Here is a 16,164-nt window from a genome sequence, read left to right on the forward strand (position 1 = left end):
TATTACAAGTTAGTCAACCACCAAAAACCTCAAACAGTTAGAATCCAAGTTTATGACCCATCACTGAGTTGTTTTAGAACCTGTCTGTGGGCTACTCATGTCATCTTAGGGAGCAACCTGGTGCCTGGTTTTAGATCAGGGGATGGTGTAATAATCAGGGTTGGGTAGGGTTACTTTAACTGGATTACTTTCAATTACTTTTGGATTACTCCAATACCAAATATGCTAATAAAAGACAAAAGAAACTAAATATGAGTACAATTACTAAATTTTGTGCAGGCTTGGGGAGTAACGGAATACATGGAACGGCAAAAATGATGTTGGCAAGCTGTTTGGATTTATTTTCATTTTCTGTCGCATTTTATGTTAGTTTTTTTCCGGAGATTAAAGAGATCAAAGCCAGGAGAGAAAGCTTACAACGTGTTATGAGTCATAATTTTATTCATAATTAATTATTAACAATTATTATTAATTAATAATAGTCTGTAGTTTGCAATAATCTGTGTTCTGTGCATCCCTTCGAGACTCCTTGTGATTAAGGTATGGTCAGATAAAAAAAAAAACTAAAAACAAAGTCTGGGGTAATGATAACTGTCACTATCATTGATAGTTTTGCAAACCGTGCATTTGATAATGCCCCTGGAGACTCATGTATGGCAACGGCTCTAAAGTTTTTTATCTGGTCTTTCCTAAAAGTGAAATAGAATTCGGTGACATAATTTCGTGCAGCAAGCACAAAATGCCAAACCTTTGTAAAAAGTAGAAGGTTTAACACGTAAGCAAAGAAGGAGCCTATAACCAATAGGAGACCTGGATGCTGAAGGAAAAACCAATCCCAAATCTCGTTGTTCATTAAACGTTGCCTAACACACTTAGGCATGGAGCCACTACGTTTCATGCCAGAAATCTATTTGTAGCAATGGAAGGGTGGATATATACTGTTAATTTCCTACATTGCTCTATCTCTCTTGTTTCGATTATCTAACGGAAGGTAATGTGATCATGTTTTGTATCGACATGTTTTAGATAATCTCGCTTTTGCTGTTTTCGATGATGTCATTCTAGCTAGCTACTTCTGTCTTATTTTAAGAACGATTTTCAAGTGTCACGTCTGTGAGGATGTTTTTAAAAAAAATAAAACAAAAATAAAATGGTAATATGAGTCTTTAACAGACTTTATATCGTTATCTCGCTTCGGGGCTCTGCGTAGCAGACATTACCCTTGCTAGCGTTAAGTGGTCAACAAATACATTCAATTGAAACTTATCGTGTTTTTTGAAGTTATATTCTGAAGAAATGGCTAATTCCTTTTATTCCACGAAGTAAATGTGGTGCTGTGTAAACTTAAAATGAATGATCCGGCTACAATGCTAAAGGAGCCAGCTTGTTACATAAAAATGGCCAACTCGCCGTTATGAATTTATCAAGCATCATTTTGTTGCATCTGTGATACTTTGAAAAAATACTATAATAGGCCTGGCTCTTTATTGAGATCAGTTTATGAAAAACAAACATTCAATGTATAATCAATCAATATATACTGCATATCTCATAACCCCAGCCAATTTCTCCCGTTACTAATAATTGCCTTTTTTATTACTTTTTTTTTGGTATGTGGTTTGTCGTGCTGTTGGTCACCCCTCTTGAGGGATATGACCAGGGTAGATCGATAGATAAATAGACTAATTATGGCAATTCAGCACGGCGGGACAGTGGTTAGCGCGTGTGCGGCAAAGTTCTGAGGTCGTGAGATCAAACCCCCAGTGTGGAGTTTGCATGTTCTCCCCGTGCTTGCGTAGGTTTCCTCCGGGCACTTCGGTTTCTTCCCACATTCCCCAAAAAAACATGCTTGTCAGGTTAATTGGCCGATCCAAATTGTCTCTGGGAGTGAATGAGCGAATGAGTTGTCTGTCCCTGTGATTGGCTGGCAACCAATTCAGGGTTTCCCCTGCCCACTGCACGAAGATAGCTGGGATGGGCTCCAGCACCCCCGTGACCCTACTGAGGATAAGCGGTGCAGATAATGGATGGATCGATGGATGATTGCAATTCTTTTGATTAAGCGTCAATGAACCTTACAAACACAACGGCACGTATTTACTTCCAGCAAGACAAAATGTGGAGAATATAATCCAAAATAAATTTTGTGAACAAGTGTATTTTCTTTACCAAATTAAGAACCGAATCGATTTCTTCCGCATTTTTCTTAGTTCTCTTCCCACCTGCGGTGAATTCAGTGTTGCCTATTATACGTAACAGTGTATTAAAAATAAAAACTCACATACAATATCTTTTATACGGCGTACACAATTTGAAATGATCAAAACTGCAAAAAATGTGGGGAAAACATAATTTGATAGGTATGATATTGCATGTATCGTGTCATGTTATCACTGTAATAAACATTTTTTTATCTTTACTTTTCAGGTCTACCCTTCAATTATGGAGTTTTGAAAGAAAGGTGTGGATTTTGAGGGGAAAGGGAGGCTTTCCCCTCAAGTTGATGGTTGGACTGAAAGCTGGGAAGGTTGACGCATTTGTTGAATGTTTTGCCTTTTGTAAATATTCTTAAAAATTCATAAAGTGCAAATATTTTTGTAATATGTAATGATGCATTTGTATGCATGATAAAACAACAATTGCTGTTGTTTATTTTTTATTTTGATATAGTGATGCCATTTGAGGCAAGCACCTTGGCTTGCAGTGTACATTGTTTTGAGATGGTAGACTGAGCGACTCTTTTTGATTTCTGGGGTTGCTAGGGTGCAGTGGAACTTTTAACACAAGCACAATTCTAGCTCTCCGCACGACAACCATCTCAACCGTATTTTGTGATTAATTTGATTTTTGGGGGTGGTTCAATGCCCCTTTATCCCCCCATTGAATGAATTTCAGTTGATTTTTAGAAGTGTGTGTTTTTTCTCCTGCACCTCATAATTTCGGGTTAACTGTCAAAAGAATAAAAACGCCTTTTTAAAAAAGATTTGGGGCAGCTCAGGATGAGTCTAGAATTGGCAGAGTGCACCCCAAAATGCCGCTCACTGCAGCATGCAAATGAGTTGGTAGCGGCATTAACAAGTGGCTCCGAGAGTCAGTTACGGGCCTTCTTGTCATCGCACTGCCACAGCGCAGCAACTTTGCGCGATGAATTTGGTCGCACAGCATTGCACCTGGCTGCTTCACTCGGAAAGAAGGCCTTACTGGAGTGGTTGTTGGAAAATAAGAATGCTGACTTCACTGTGAAAGACAAGGAATCAGGCTGGACTGCCCTTCATCGTAGCGTCTTTTATGGACAGATCCATTGTCTCCTATCCTTGGTCAAGGTACATCTTCAGTTGTCCTTGAATAGGCTGCAACATAGTTTGCCTTGACATTGTCTGCTTTTTAAAGTAATCTAATGTTATCAAACTTCAATGAATTAATTGATGGGAGTTTCATCATACCTTTTATCCTCAGCATGGAGGAGTCCTCACAACTCAGGATAAAGAGGGGCTTTCTTCCCTAGACTTGGTGATGAAGGATCGACCTAACCATGTTGTCTTTAAAAATGCTGGTAAATATAATTTTTGACTTGCGTTTTTTTTTTTTTTAACTTTCATTTAAGGCTGCACGATTAATTGAAATCTAATTGAAATTGCGATGTGACGTAGTGGCATTGTGTAATCCTATGACACTGTTTTTTTTTCAAGAATTTATTGACGGAAACCCTAACAAAGCTCCACAGAAGAGGGCGCTGTTAACTTTTTACTTGACCCCTTAAAAATCTTGTAAAATTTACCTAAAATCTCAATCCAAGACGTACCCAAAGTAAATTAAATGCTGTTGTCAAACCCTTTGGAGAATCTGAATGGTTTTGGTCTCTTTTGAAAGGAAACACTCAGAGGTTTTGTCCCCAACTGAAATAATCACTTTAGGTGCTACTAACATTTAGTTGTCTAAGTTAGAACACACATAAATTGTAGATATTTATTCTTTGCCTGAATTTGTATTGTTTATTTTTTTGCAATCACATGCAAAATGAGTGTAGCGTAGGCATCTTAGCTGGAAAACAGCTATGAGAATACCATGAAGCTTTACCTAGTCCCAGGTTGCTCATGATCTGAAAAACTATACATTAGTATTTTATACCTTTTCTAAGGGTATGTATAGGCGTGATTGGTGACATCATACAGAAACCTTGCTTTGCTTCTCAACAGTCTGATGGTGCTGTCACTAGTATTAATCCTCAAATGCACAAGTGGGATAAAAAAATGGCCCCATCGGTTGTTATTCTTCAAAATCTATGAAAAATAAAAAAAATAGTTTGTCATATTCCAGGTATTCCTTGAAAACACGTTTCCTTAAAAACACGTTAATGACATGTTGCTATTAGTACTTTTTTCCCCCCACTAATTACCGACTCCACTCAAAGAAGAATGTATGCACTGGTAGGTCATGCCTCCAAGGGTTAAGTACTTACTAAAATAACAAAACTGTCACAGAAAGTGCACATTTCTTTTAAAATCGAAAATCACATTGAAATTGCAATACGGTTCTGAAAAATCACAATTAGATTTTTTTTCTCAAAATTGTGCAGCTCCACTCTCATCAATAGTAATTAGTCACTTCATTTAAAAATTCTATCTATCTATCTACCTTGGTCATATCCCTCAAGAGGGGTGACCGACAGCAAGACACACACATACAATAACAAAGAAAATAAAAGGGAAATAAATAGCAAAAAAAACACACAAACATTTTTGGACCATGGCCATTCCAATTGCATTTAAAAATAACTATAATAATTAAAAAATAATTCCATTACCCACCCTTATTACTGTTACCCAAACAAATTACAATACGTACTTGCTTTAAAGCCGACCCTGTAAAAATACTTAAAAATAGCCACATGATAAAAAACGGAAATAAACATGTAGACCAACCTGTGGAAGTTGTGAAACCTTTATATTTATTGTTTACTCTTGAGTGCTTGCAACCCAACACGTAGCCAAGACACTCCATATCAATTTTGTCCATAAGCTTCTCACCACTTGAAGATTTCCTACATTTGCTGATTATTGTCCCAGGCGGTTTTTTTTTTTTACTTTTCCTGGGATGGCGTGTTGCAAAAATAATTCAACAAATAAAAAAAAACACAATTCAGATCAGGTTTACCGTAAATTCTGTGCTTAAGATTGCCCCTTTGATTTTTCCTGTATCAGCCACGCCCCATTTCCACGCACTGCCTACCATTGATTACTGGTGAGTCATGCCAAAAAAAAACAACTTGTAGATCTTAGCTGAGCCCGATTTCAATATTTTATTATATCGTTGTAAATAAAGCTTAGATGCAAAGTATATATGGTTTGGAGAATATCGGTCGAGAGAAATTGAGTGGTACTTTGTAGGGCCATAATTCTTGCTGACTTCACTAATAATCTGTCCTGAGCGAGAGTGGAACTGGTGCTGATTAGAAGGCGTTGAACTTTGTGAACTGTTTTTAATAAGTAGTGGAAAAATGCACCATGTCTTAATGCCGTTTTAAGTTACAAATTTTCATTAAAAACATAGACAGTACTTGTTACCGAGAACAGTTATTTGGTTCCAGGAATGTGTTGCTTTGTAATGTTTTACTTCCAACACTTCATACAAACAACATTCTTAAGTCAAACAACGTAGTATTCTGCATTGGTTTGCTTCTAATAAGAAATGTATGTTTTTTTTTTTTTCCAATACAGATCCAACTGAAGTTTATACATGGGGAAACAATGCTAATTTCAGTCTTGCACATGGTAATCAAGATAGTCGACAGCACCCTGAGCTTGTGGACTTCTTCTCTAGGACCGGGGTTTATATTAAGCAGGTAGGCATTGCTTTATTGGGGACACACAAACATGTTGCATTCTGTATGTTTTCAAAGTTTTTGTTGCACTAGTCAAAGTGTCCCAATTGAATTCAAACTCTCAACACAGCAGTATGTGTTGCATAAAAACATGGCATATCTGTATCTCAAATGAGGACACCACCTGGGTACCCTAGTAAACATGGTCTCTTGGGTCCAGTGTTATGCAAAGCTGTCTCTGGAGGATGTAGGATATGATGGTTGGTGTCACGGTGACATACAACATTCTGTTACTTCGATTTTAAAACTGTACCATCTTGATTGGACGGCATCAACAGCCGGCATTAAGTTTTATTTTTAAAGCTCTATTTTTAACACAAAACTTCATTTGCATGATCAACACTAATAGTGACTATGTCATTGCTAACGCGGCTGTGTAATTTGTCACTGAGAGGCTCCCATGTATATTTGTTTAAAGACTACATGCTGGGCTTTTGTTCAGTACGGAATACTCATGTTGGTGTTGCATATTTCCACTGAGCTCCAGTCCTTGTCAATGTTGGTCATTTCATGAATCCCATTGCAGTGCAAGTAGATCTACTTTTACACCCACTCTGTGAAAGTGTCTTCACATTATTTCCCTCGTCCTCTTAGTCTAACACAACATGTGCCTCAAGTTAAATATTAATTTATTGTTAAATTATTTTAATTAAATTAACAGCCATCATGCGTGTGTGAATGACCACATCAATGTCATACTTGTCAAAACGTCCTTGTGCTCGATTGAATGTTTGAGGGGAGCCATGTATTAGTAATGATGTTTGATTTTCCTCTTGTCCGCCAGGCTTTTTATTACTATAGCATTTTACTATCACTACAAGAAGCCTTGGCTCATGGACATGGAAAAAGATGGCTGGGGCTATTATGAGGTCACAAGTCTTCGTGCAAACAGCAATTTGAGATAGGAGTTTCGTATTTATACCTTGAGGATGTCCTGCTAGCCATAAAAAACACAATTTATTAAGTTATTTTAATTAGTTTTGAACCATGGCACATTATAATTTTTGTTTTCCCTATCTCTCCTTTAGGTGGTTCTCTGCAAGTTCCATTCAGTGTTCCTGTCTCAAAAAGGTCAGGTTTTCACATGTGGACATGGACAAGGTGGGCGGCTCGGCCATGGAGATGAACAGACTTACTTGGTGAGACTTGGATGCAGAATTTAGATATTTTTTCTCTATAGCTCCTATTTGATCTAATTTACTAATCTGACTCGCTTGTCGCTTAAATCTCACATGAGTAATAACATTCCCAAAAAATGAACGGAAAATCCCATCCGTGCTACATATAAAATATCTATTAGCCTTTTATCTAGTTTGTACATACTCTGTTTCACCACCTTATCACGTCACTTCAGGTTCCCCGGATGGTAGAGGGTCTTGTGTCCCACCACTGCTCTCAGGTTGCAGCAGCAAAAGACCACACAGTAGTGCTGACAAAAGAAGGCTATGTTTACACGTTTGGGCTAAACACCTTCCACCAGCTGGGTTTGTCTCCTCCACCAGCATCAGCACATGTTCCTAAACAGGTGAATATGGCATGTAGGATACAGCATTGCAATCACATTTTTATATCACAAACTACTGGAGTCTACAATTGCCTTGTTGTGTTTATTTTTCTGATGTTTTTTGCAGGTGTTTTCAAAGACACTACACGGAAGGTCTATAATTGGAGTTGCTGCTGGAAGATTTCATACAGTGCTGTGGACAAGGGAGGCGCTTTATACCATGGGACTCAATGGAGGGCAGCTTGGTATGATCCTGCAAATAACTGCTTTAGTAATAGATGCTAAATTCAGGGATCAGAATTTTCCGCGGATCCGCGGATTTCCGCTGTTTTTGAACCCCAAAGGCATTCCGACTTTTTCACTTTTTCTCTTGCGTAGCAAACAAATTCAAAATCCGACTGGCTCACTCTTTCCTTTATTGCTCTGGCGCACCCTGGCGGCCGTTAGAAAAATTGGCCGCATTGTCGCACAAGCTGCAGGGACTGAACTGCATTTGAACTTATCTTGCAGTATTTACAAAAAAATCAGTTATGTGGGCAAATTATTTTAATCTTCTAAAAATGTTACTTAAATGATAAATATAAGCATGGTTTTGGACAAGTAAATTGCCTAAAACCCAGGTTTGGGGGGGGTGGGGGGGGCTCCGCCCTGGTTTATTCCTGGACGCTGGCTATTTCAGCTGAAAATGAAAATCTCCATTCTGATCCCTGTAAATTACAGACAACAGACAAAAAAATAAACCTTCCTTACTGTGTTAAAAAAGCAAAGGGTGTTTTAATGACTATGCTCGGTGTGACTTGTACCTCAGGCTATCTGTTGGACCCCAATGGGGAAAAATATGTAACTGCCCCACGGCAGGTATCTGCTCTACACCACAAGGACGTCACCATATCAATGGCTGCAGCCTGTAGTGGTGCAACTGTGACAGTGACCGAGAAAGGAGATGTCTACTTGTTGGCTGACTACCAGTGTAGAAAAATTGCTTCAAGGTCAATAAAACCCTCTTACAGTTAAAGCAAACTTTTGCAGTTAACTTTTTTCCCTCTGAGTTTTGTTAATAAAGTTCTACATACGTCCCCTGTGACAAAAGTCAGAATTCTACTATTGGTACCCTAATGATTCTCATTTCTCTGTCTCATTTAGACAACTCAATATCAAAAAAGTCCTCATCAGTGGTGGCACTCTTGATTATCGTGGGTATCCCCAGATTTTAAAAGAGCGCGGTGGTGAAAAGTTGTCCATTTTGGCTTTGGATGAAGCTGGTAGGGTAAGTGCAGACAAAAGATGAATTTGCTTTTTTCAACTAAGCTGACCAGAAGATTCATACTTTTACCATGGTCTATTGTCTGTAAAACCAAATCTGACTTATTTTTGGAGGAAGTATAAAGGAATCTAAGGGGAAAGTCTCTTATATTTAGTTTTGCAATTTTGGATTTTCACTGATTCAACATGCAATTCTGGATGAATGTTATTTATTTTTTCCACTCACCGTTTAGAGTGCACATTGCGCTTGTATACATTGTGCCTCGGGCTGTCTGAGAAAATGGCTCCTGTTCAAGCTTTATGATGAGACATAATAGACTTTGGGTTTGTACAAAATTTAGATTGTAAATACATTTTTACAAAAATATTTCTATTTCTATAGTTATCCAATCAATTAGTGCTTAGTGCCTGGTTATGAAATCCCAAAATGTGTGTTCTCAAGGATGCTCAAAAATGGAAATGATGGCTAAAATCTTATTGAGTATTTTTTTTTATTTTTCCTATCCCCATTAGGTATTTGGGTGGCGCTCCATAGGTACCTCGATGAGACAATGTCGGTGGGCGTATGGGCGCCAGGTTTACATGTCTGACATTGCTCTAAGCAAAAACGGCATGATGTTTGTGACTCAGGAGGGAGAAGGCTTCAGTGGCACGTGGGCTGGAGAATATAAAAAGTATAGTGAGAAAAAAGGTAAGTTGACTTAATAATGGCAAGCACACACTTTTGTTGCATTTTCATTCCTGTTAAATTGGCATTTGCTCTCTACAAAATTAATTGATAAATTAGAATCTGGTACACAAAACGTTTCATATTTAATGTAATCATAATCATGTCTGCGTTTATACATTAGAGATGAATGTGGAGGTTTGTGGACATTCAGATGTCTGCACAATTTTCGAGCGAATTCGTCTGGAAAAGCTCCCCTGCGTTCACAGAGCTGTCAGCATCACCATGGACACCAGTGGCCGGAATTTTGGATTGCTTCAGGTCGATCCCAAAACAAGGTACATAGTCTTCACAGTGGAAGTGGATAGCTACTAGAAGTTGAATTTATTTCTTTGACATTTTAATAAGACATTGATGAGGTTCTATCCGTCCATTTGGTCACTTTGCTGTTCATCCTTGAGTTGTTTGCATGATGGAGCTTATCGCTGCTAATTTTTGTCCAGGGTATACCCTGAGCTAGTCACCTGCCAGTCTTTGGTCATGCACTTCAACTTAGTTTGAGATACATGCAGTTTATACAGTAGAGCACATACAACCTTTTTTGAAGTTAAATTAGGAATATATACTCTTAAAAAAATGGGTAGTGAACATTAATTGCTGACATATAAACATAACCCTTAAGCAACGGGGAGTTTTAGGTCAATACAAAAAAAGTGATAGGAAAGATCTATTTCAATCTCTTAAGACAAGTTTGAAAATATATAGAGAAGACTGCTTGGCAGTTGGTACAGTAATGACATGCATACCAACAGTAATTTCAAATCGGATTCCTACCGGAGCAATTTAGTCTTTTCCCAAGTCATTACCCTCTCTGTGCTTATTAAATCTGTTATTAAGTCTAGTCCTGTTTATTTTTATAGCCCTTAATCACCAAGAGTCTCAAAGAGCTGCACTGGCCACAGATTATTGCATACTATAACACCATCCCCTGATTTAAAACCTACATGAAGGCAAGGAAAAACTCAAAAACCTCAACATGAGGAAAATGAAGAAATCTTGAGAAGTGACCCCCTTCCAGGATTACCAGGCTGCAATGGATGTTGCAATAACTCATAATAGACAGATATTGTCAACATAAAATATAGGTTACTCATATGCTATAGAATACCATATAACTGAGGTTGCCGATCGAATCTCAGGGGAAGAGCATTCCACAGCACCGGGGCCCGAATGGAGAATTCTATCGAACCTGCGGATCTCTTCTTGGCTCTTGGGATCACTAGTAGACCAGCGTTTTCAGAGTGAAGGCTCTGGACCGGAACAAATGGGGAAATTAAATCTGAAAGATATGAGGGAGCAAGTCTATGCATGATTTTGTATACTACCAACAGAACCTTAAAATCACTTCTTAAGCTAACAGGGAGTCAATGCAGGTTAGCAAAAATTGTGGTAATGGGATCAAACTTTCTTGTCTTAGTTAAAGGCCTCGCTGCAGCATTTTGTACCAGCTGAAGGCTCTTGAGTTTGGACTTCGGGAGACAGGAGAGTAGTGCATTACAGTAATCGAGACGGGAGGTAACAAACGCTTGGATTATAATCTCCGCGTCCGACTGAGACAGCATATGGCGAATTTTAGCAATGTTGCGAAGATTGAAGAAAGCTGTTCAAGTAATATTCTTAACGTGTGTTTGAAAGGACAGATCGGGGTCAAATATGACACCTACATTTTTGACTGAGTCACTCTGGGTGATATTACATATGTCAATGTTCAGAGCAGTTTTTGAGAACAAGTCACGGCATTTAGATGGACCAATAACTAACATTTCGGTCTTTTCAGAGTCAAGGCGCAAGAAGTTGAGTGACATCCACTCTTTTATCTCAGTGAGGCAGGCCTCCAAATTTCCAGTTTACTGTAGCAAACCAAATATGATTGCAAATACCTGATGTCCACCATGCCGTCAACAAGTTACCATGAATAAGGTTTTGTTTTCATAAAGCAGAAAAATGTATTTAGTGCAGAGGATTGAGGTAAATGAGTCAGCCTTTTTAATTTATTTAAAATGCCTTCTACTTCTGCAAGGAATATTTTTACGAATTGATTTAAAAGCCAGGCTTCAGTATGACAACTTTTCCGCTCAAACTGCAAACGGAAAAAAGCCGGAATTACTTCACTGCGTACACAAATCCCCATGATTGTTTTTTGACACCACAAATCCTGATCATGCCCAACCAGCTGCTGTAGTGAACCCAGAACGAGGACTGATTTCCCTAATGGCCATGTTTTGTCATCAGTGACTACCTGTGATCTACTCATTTAAAAGTGTAGAATACAAAATTAAAGCATAGATCAAACAACTGCTGCTTTTTGAAAGCTGTCCATCCACGTATAATGCAATTTTAATTAAAAAAAGAACTTGTCTTATGCTGTGTCACGCTCCGTTACAGAAAAATCGGAAACTCATCGTACTTTTAATTCCTATTTTCTGATGTCAGCAGCCTTACCGTCTGTCAGTCACGTACAACTCTGTCATAGTGAGCACAGTGTAAAAATGCTTTTATATATTGAACTACAGTACAGCATGATGTGATGAATGCTTCGCAAGACTTTTTGCACAAAACTGTTTTAACCAGGCTTTTAAAATATCTCCTTTTCTTTGCAGTTTATTTGAGATTCCCAGTGTCTCCCCCTCCATCTTTGCCACACACTTTGAAAGACTCCTCGAGGAAGCAGATGAAATGGACAGCATCCATGATGTCACACTTCAAGCAGGCAATCGGACGTTTGCAGCACACAAATACATTTTATCAATGAGGTCTGACTTCTTTCGCAAGCTGTTTATGGCTGAGGATTGTGGGGTTGATAATGAGCTTATGAAAGAAGTAAGGAAGAGTGAAGATTCTGTGGGCTGCGACTTAATTATTTTAGAGAAGATTCAGCCAGACATGCTCGAGTATGCCCTGCACTACATCTACACTGATAACTGTGAGCTTCTGGTGCATGGGGCCCGCCCAAAACAGCCTGGATCCCTGATGGATCAAAGACGGGTATATAAAGAATTCGTGTAGTTTTTTAGTTTGGGACTTTGTTCCTTCAAAGTCAACTGTGATCATATTCATGATCGAAGGTTGCGTATAATCAATGTTTTTTGTTTTGTTTCAGAACGATTCAGAACGGAAGAAGCTCATCTCCAATCTGCAGGACTTGGACCTTAAGGGTCGTTCAGCATTGGAAGTGTATCGCTCCCTTCCCCTATCTACGACACCAGATTGTAACAAGGCCACAGGCAAAGGCTCCAACCCTGGAAAGAAGGGGAAAGTCAAACATGACAAATGTACCAATGAAAAACAATTCAACCCAGTGAAAATTTTACAGGAAGTAGCAAAGAAGCTTGGCCTTGGCAGTCTGTCAGCCCGGTGAGTTTTTTTTTCTTTTTTTTAACACTTCATGGCATTAAGTTTTTTTTAAATTTTCTCATCAAATTTCTTTGTTACTCCTTCACAGATTGGACGGTGTCATATATGAAGGTGGAATGATCAATGTTTCAAACAAAAAATCTGGAAACCAACTCAAATTCCACCGAAAAAAATGGTTGGTGTTGCAATATCTTGAGTGTTTTTTTCAAGCGTTGATTGTTTTAGAAAAAACAAATCATCCTTTCTGTTGTTACAGTGCCTACCTTTGTGACGTTACTCTAAAATCAGAAGATGGCAAAGAATTTCCTTGCCATAAAAGCGTTCTCTGTGGAAGACAAGGTATGAAGTTATATAAACAACTTCAGGGGACTTAAAATTTTAAAAATATGTACCGGTGTGTCTTTTGAGTGCTCTCCTGTCAGGTAGTATGTAGTTTAAGAATATGTTCACAACTTCACACTGCATGTCAACTCAGATTATTTTCTTTGTCATACATAGGCCTCTGGCTGGCGGTGAAATTCGTATATAAATATAATGCAGCAATTTGAATTCCTTTACTATGCATCTGACCTAAAGTAAAAACCATACTGTGGTCCTCTGCTACTTTCTTTAATTAATCAGATTCTTATTGTATTAATGCAAATTTTTATTTGGGCCCATACTTCTTACGTTTTGTATGTTCAAAACTACCCTTTGTTTCTTAAATGTCATTGGAGTGCCATATACAGTAATTGATATACCTGTCCATTTTACGTTTGCATCGTCCTGCATACAGCATGTAATTTTTTAACTTGCGGTGTCTGGAAGCTATCGGCGTGGTACTGGAACCACAACTGACCGCATCCATTCCAAATCATGTTTTCTATTTTCTAAGGCGTCTTGAAGCAGTGGGAATTAGACATAAGATGTAGTTCTTTATAATCTCATTTGATGGGTTGCACCAAATAGTGGGTAGAAAGCCAATTTTCAAATTTCCACTTTGATAGGTTTTTTTTTTTTGCTTGTCTCAAATTTTGCAGAATACTTCCACAGTATGCTGGGCAATCCATGGATTGAGGTGTGTAGTGTTTTTTTTTTTTTTTGCTCCTCGACATTGTCATTTTAGTGGTGCAGAGTACCGTATTTTCTGCATTGTAAGGTGCACCGGATTATAACGTGCTCCCTCAATAAATTGTCTTTAGTCATTTATTTTACATACATAAGGCTCATCGGTCGCTAAGGCAAGTGAATTACAGACTACAGTAAGATGTTCCGTGTGTCAGGGTACATATTACTGCATTTATTTATTAATGCATTAATACGTGCTGCTAACTCAAATTGCAAATCAATTTATGCAATGGGAATCAAACCCAAGGAGTGAAAGTGGAGAGACTGTTTAACCTATCAGAATGCAATATGTATATCTTCACCACGTTAGAAAATGGAGAAAACAAAGTCTTTTATCAAAATACTGTACAAGCTGTCATACGTACGCATACATTTTAAACCGAGAGGTTATTTATGTGCCGGTGAAGAATTGGAGAGACTGTTTAACCTATCAGAATGCAATAGGCAAATCGGTGTTGTGGCACCGTGAGTAAAAATAGCCTGATAATGACGGAATAAAGTCTAATGCCTTGTTGTGGGTCGTTTGTACCACGGGTGGTCTAGCGATATCTTCTTCACACTCACCATTACTACTCTGGTTTGATTCCCGTTTCATAAAATTATCTGCAATTTAGGTCAGTGACGTTTATTGATTTGATCAATTGTTGCTCAATTATGTTATTACCGTAAAACCCTGTGTGGAAGCACATGCCAGCAATTACTGTATGTGTTTCCAATCTTATTTGCCTTATTCTGCGGATTATAAGACACACCAGGTTACAAGACGCACTTTTGAATTTTTTACTAAATTGGGGTTATTAGGTGTGCCTTATCCAGAAAATCCGGTACTATGCTATCATCTCCAACTCGTTAGTTCAGTGAATGATACTTTGTTGCCCTCTTCAGGCTACATCTTGCACAGCACTTAGGATGCCCACTAGCTCAGACATCCTGCATGCCATCCTCGAGTATATTTACACAGATGATTGCCCCACCATTAAAGGTATCTTTTCTCATTATGTCCCTGAAAAGCAGTTTTCGTTTAAAATATTTATAACCTCGGAAAAACTCAACAACATGCTGTTGTCCCATTTTTCTTTTCTAGAGTCTATGAATGTGGTTTTTGTCTGCAACGTACTTGTTCTTGCTGATCAGCTACTGATCCCACGATTAAAGGAAATGTGCGAAGTCGTCATCACAGGAAATTGTACGCAATTCTTTTGTTTTTACCCCATCTTCTTAGGTCACAATTAACCTTTGTAATGAGAAAGTAATCTATTCTTTTCAGTAACTCTAAAGAATGCAGCAGAGCTCCTAGGGTTTGCCACCATCTACAACGCAGACCAACTGAAACTCTCATGCTTCCAGTTCATTGTGCTGAACATGGCCGCGCTCCTAGAGTCAAAGTGAGAACCAGGATTTGAAACTAATTTAGTTGCTTGAAATGTTTTAGCCTAAAGGACCATTCTGTGTCACTCTTTGCCGGCAATCACATAATCATTGCCCCGGAGGGTTAAATTTGTGTTTTATGATTTAATTCACTGTCACTGGCTCCTGCTGGACAGTTAAAGATGTGTGCCCGTCAGAAAATGTTGGATGCAGACAGAGTGCCTCCGTCGTACAGCTTGTGATTGCTCATTTAGGCACATGCTGCAATTTTGTTTGCGTAATATGATAATTGGTTATCCATAAATCTTCTAAACATTTTGGGCTCATCCGAAAATACAGGCAATATATTCTTTATTCTATTTATCCACACGGCAAAAAGGCTGCATCTAATTGGTGCATAGACCCTTGCTTCTACAGCCTTGGTTTTAGGGCTTCAAATGTACCACGAAGTCTGCCAGCGTAAGAAAATTAAAAGGTTATCTGGTAATTTCAGAGGAGTTATATTTGTAAATAGTGTTTCAAAAGTCACTTTTTAATTTGTTTTTGTTACATAAAAGGAAACTTGCGACTTCTGCATTTGGCCAAAGGATGTGACACAAACACCACAGCGGTCATGACCAATCTAGTGACACTTCCCGACTTTGAGGGGAAACTGCTTCACTTTTGCAATTTGACACTTGGGTGTCCAGTGGACGTATGATAGGCAACTGTGTGTGAGTCGGTCCATTGAAAAGTAAAAATGGGCCTTAAGATGACATTTCATATAAAGAATGAAAAGTTGTTTGATAAATTTTACATTTTACAGACTTAATCTTTTGCTGATTTGCAGATGTGTGTTCAATTAAAAAAGTGTTCAAAATCTACTGATTCAATGTAACTACCTCTTGTTTTTGTTTCCTGTGATGGTTAGACATAAGAGACAGCCGAACCCCATAATATGAGTTTGACAAAATACTGCAG

The 16,164-nt window shown here is 38.4% G+C and overlaps 1 protein-coding gene across 1 annotated transcript in view; it reads left to right on the top strand.

Moving 5' to 3' along the window:
• The first annotated feature begins 859 nt into the window (after window positions 1-859).
• ibtk (inhibitor of Bruton agammaglobulinemia tyrosine kinase) overlaps window positions 860-16,164 on the top strand; it is a 28,301-nt gene continuing 12,996 nt past the window's right edge. The window contains exons 1-19 of the mRNA XM_088326478.1: window positions 860-991; window positions 2,428-3,323; window positions 3,457-3,553; window positions 5,718-5,842; window positions 6,910-7,020; window positions 7,236-7,406; window positions 7,513-7,630; window positions 8,194-8,374; window positions 8,529-8,652; window positions 9,162-9,339; window positions 9,500-9,653; window positions 11,976-12,360; window positions 12,476-12,729; window positions 12,818-12,904; window positions 12,986-13,068; window positions 13,749-13,786; window positions 14,722-14,818; window positions 14,921-15,022; window positions 15,104-15,221. Coding sequence (XP_088182604.1) covers window positions 3,000-3,323; window positions 3,457-3,553; window positions 5,718-5,842; window positions 6,910-7,020; window positions 7,236-7,406; window positions 7,513-7,630; window positions 8,194-8,374; window positions 8,529-8,652; window positions 9,162-9,339; window positions 9,500-9,653; window positions 11,976-12,360; window positions 12,476-12,729; window positions 12,818-12,904; window positions 12,986-13,068; window positions 13,749-13,786; window positions 14,722-14,818; window positions 14,921-15,022; window positions 15,104-15,221 — 2,747 coding nt within the window. The 5' untranslated portion in view covers window positions 860-991; window positions 2,428-2,999. The remainder of the gene's footprint in view (window positions 992-2,427; window positions 3,324-3,456; window positions 3,554-5,717; window positions 5,843-6,909; window positions 7,021-7,235; window positions 7,407-7,512; window positions 7,631-8,193; window positions 8,375-8,528; window positions 8,653-9,161; window positions 9,340-9,499; window positions 9,654-11,975; window positions 12,361-12,475; window positions 12,730-12,817; window positions 12,905-12,985; window positions 13,069-13,748; window positions 13,787-14,721; window positions 14,819-14,920; window positions 15,023-15,103; window positions 15,222-16,164) is intronic.

The sequence above is a fragment of the Urocampus carinirostris genome, chromosome 2 (genome assembly GCF_059441175.1).
Source record: "Urocampus carinirostris isolate Australia breed hairy pipefish chromosome 2, RoL_Ucar_1.0, whole genome shotgun sequence".
Lineage (NCBI taxonomy): Eukaryota > Metazoa > Chordata > Actinopteri > Syngnathiformes > Syngnathidae > Urocampus > Urocampus carinirostris.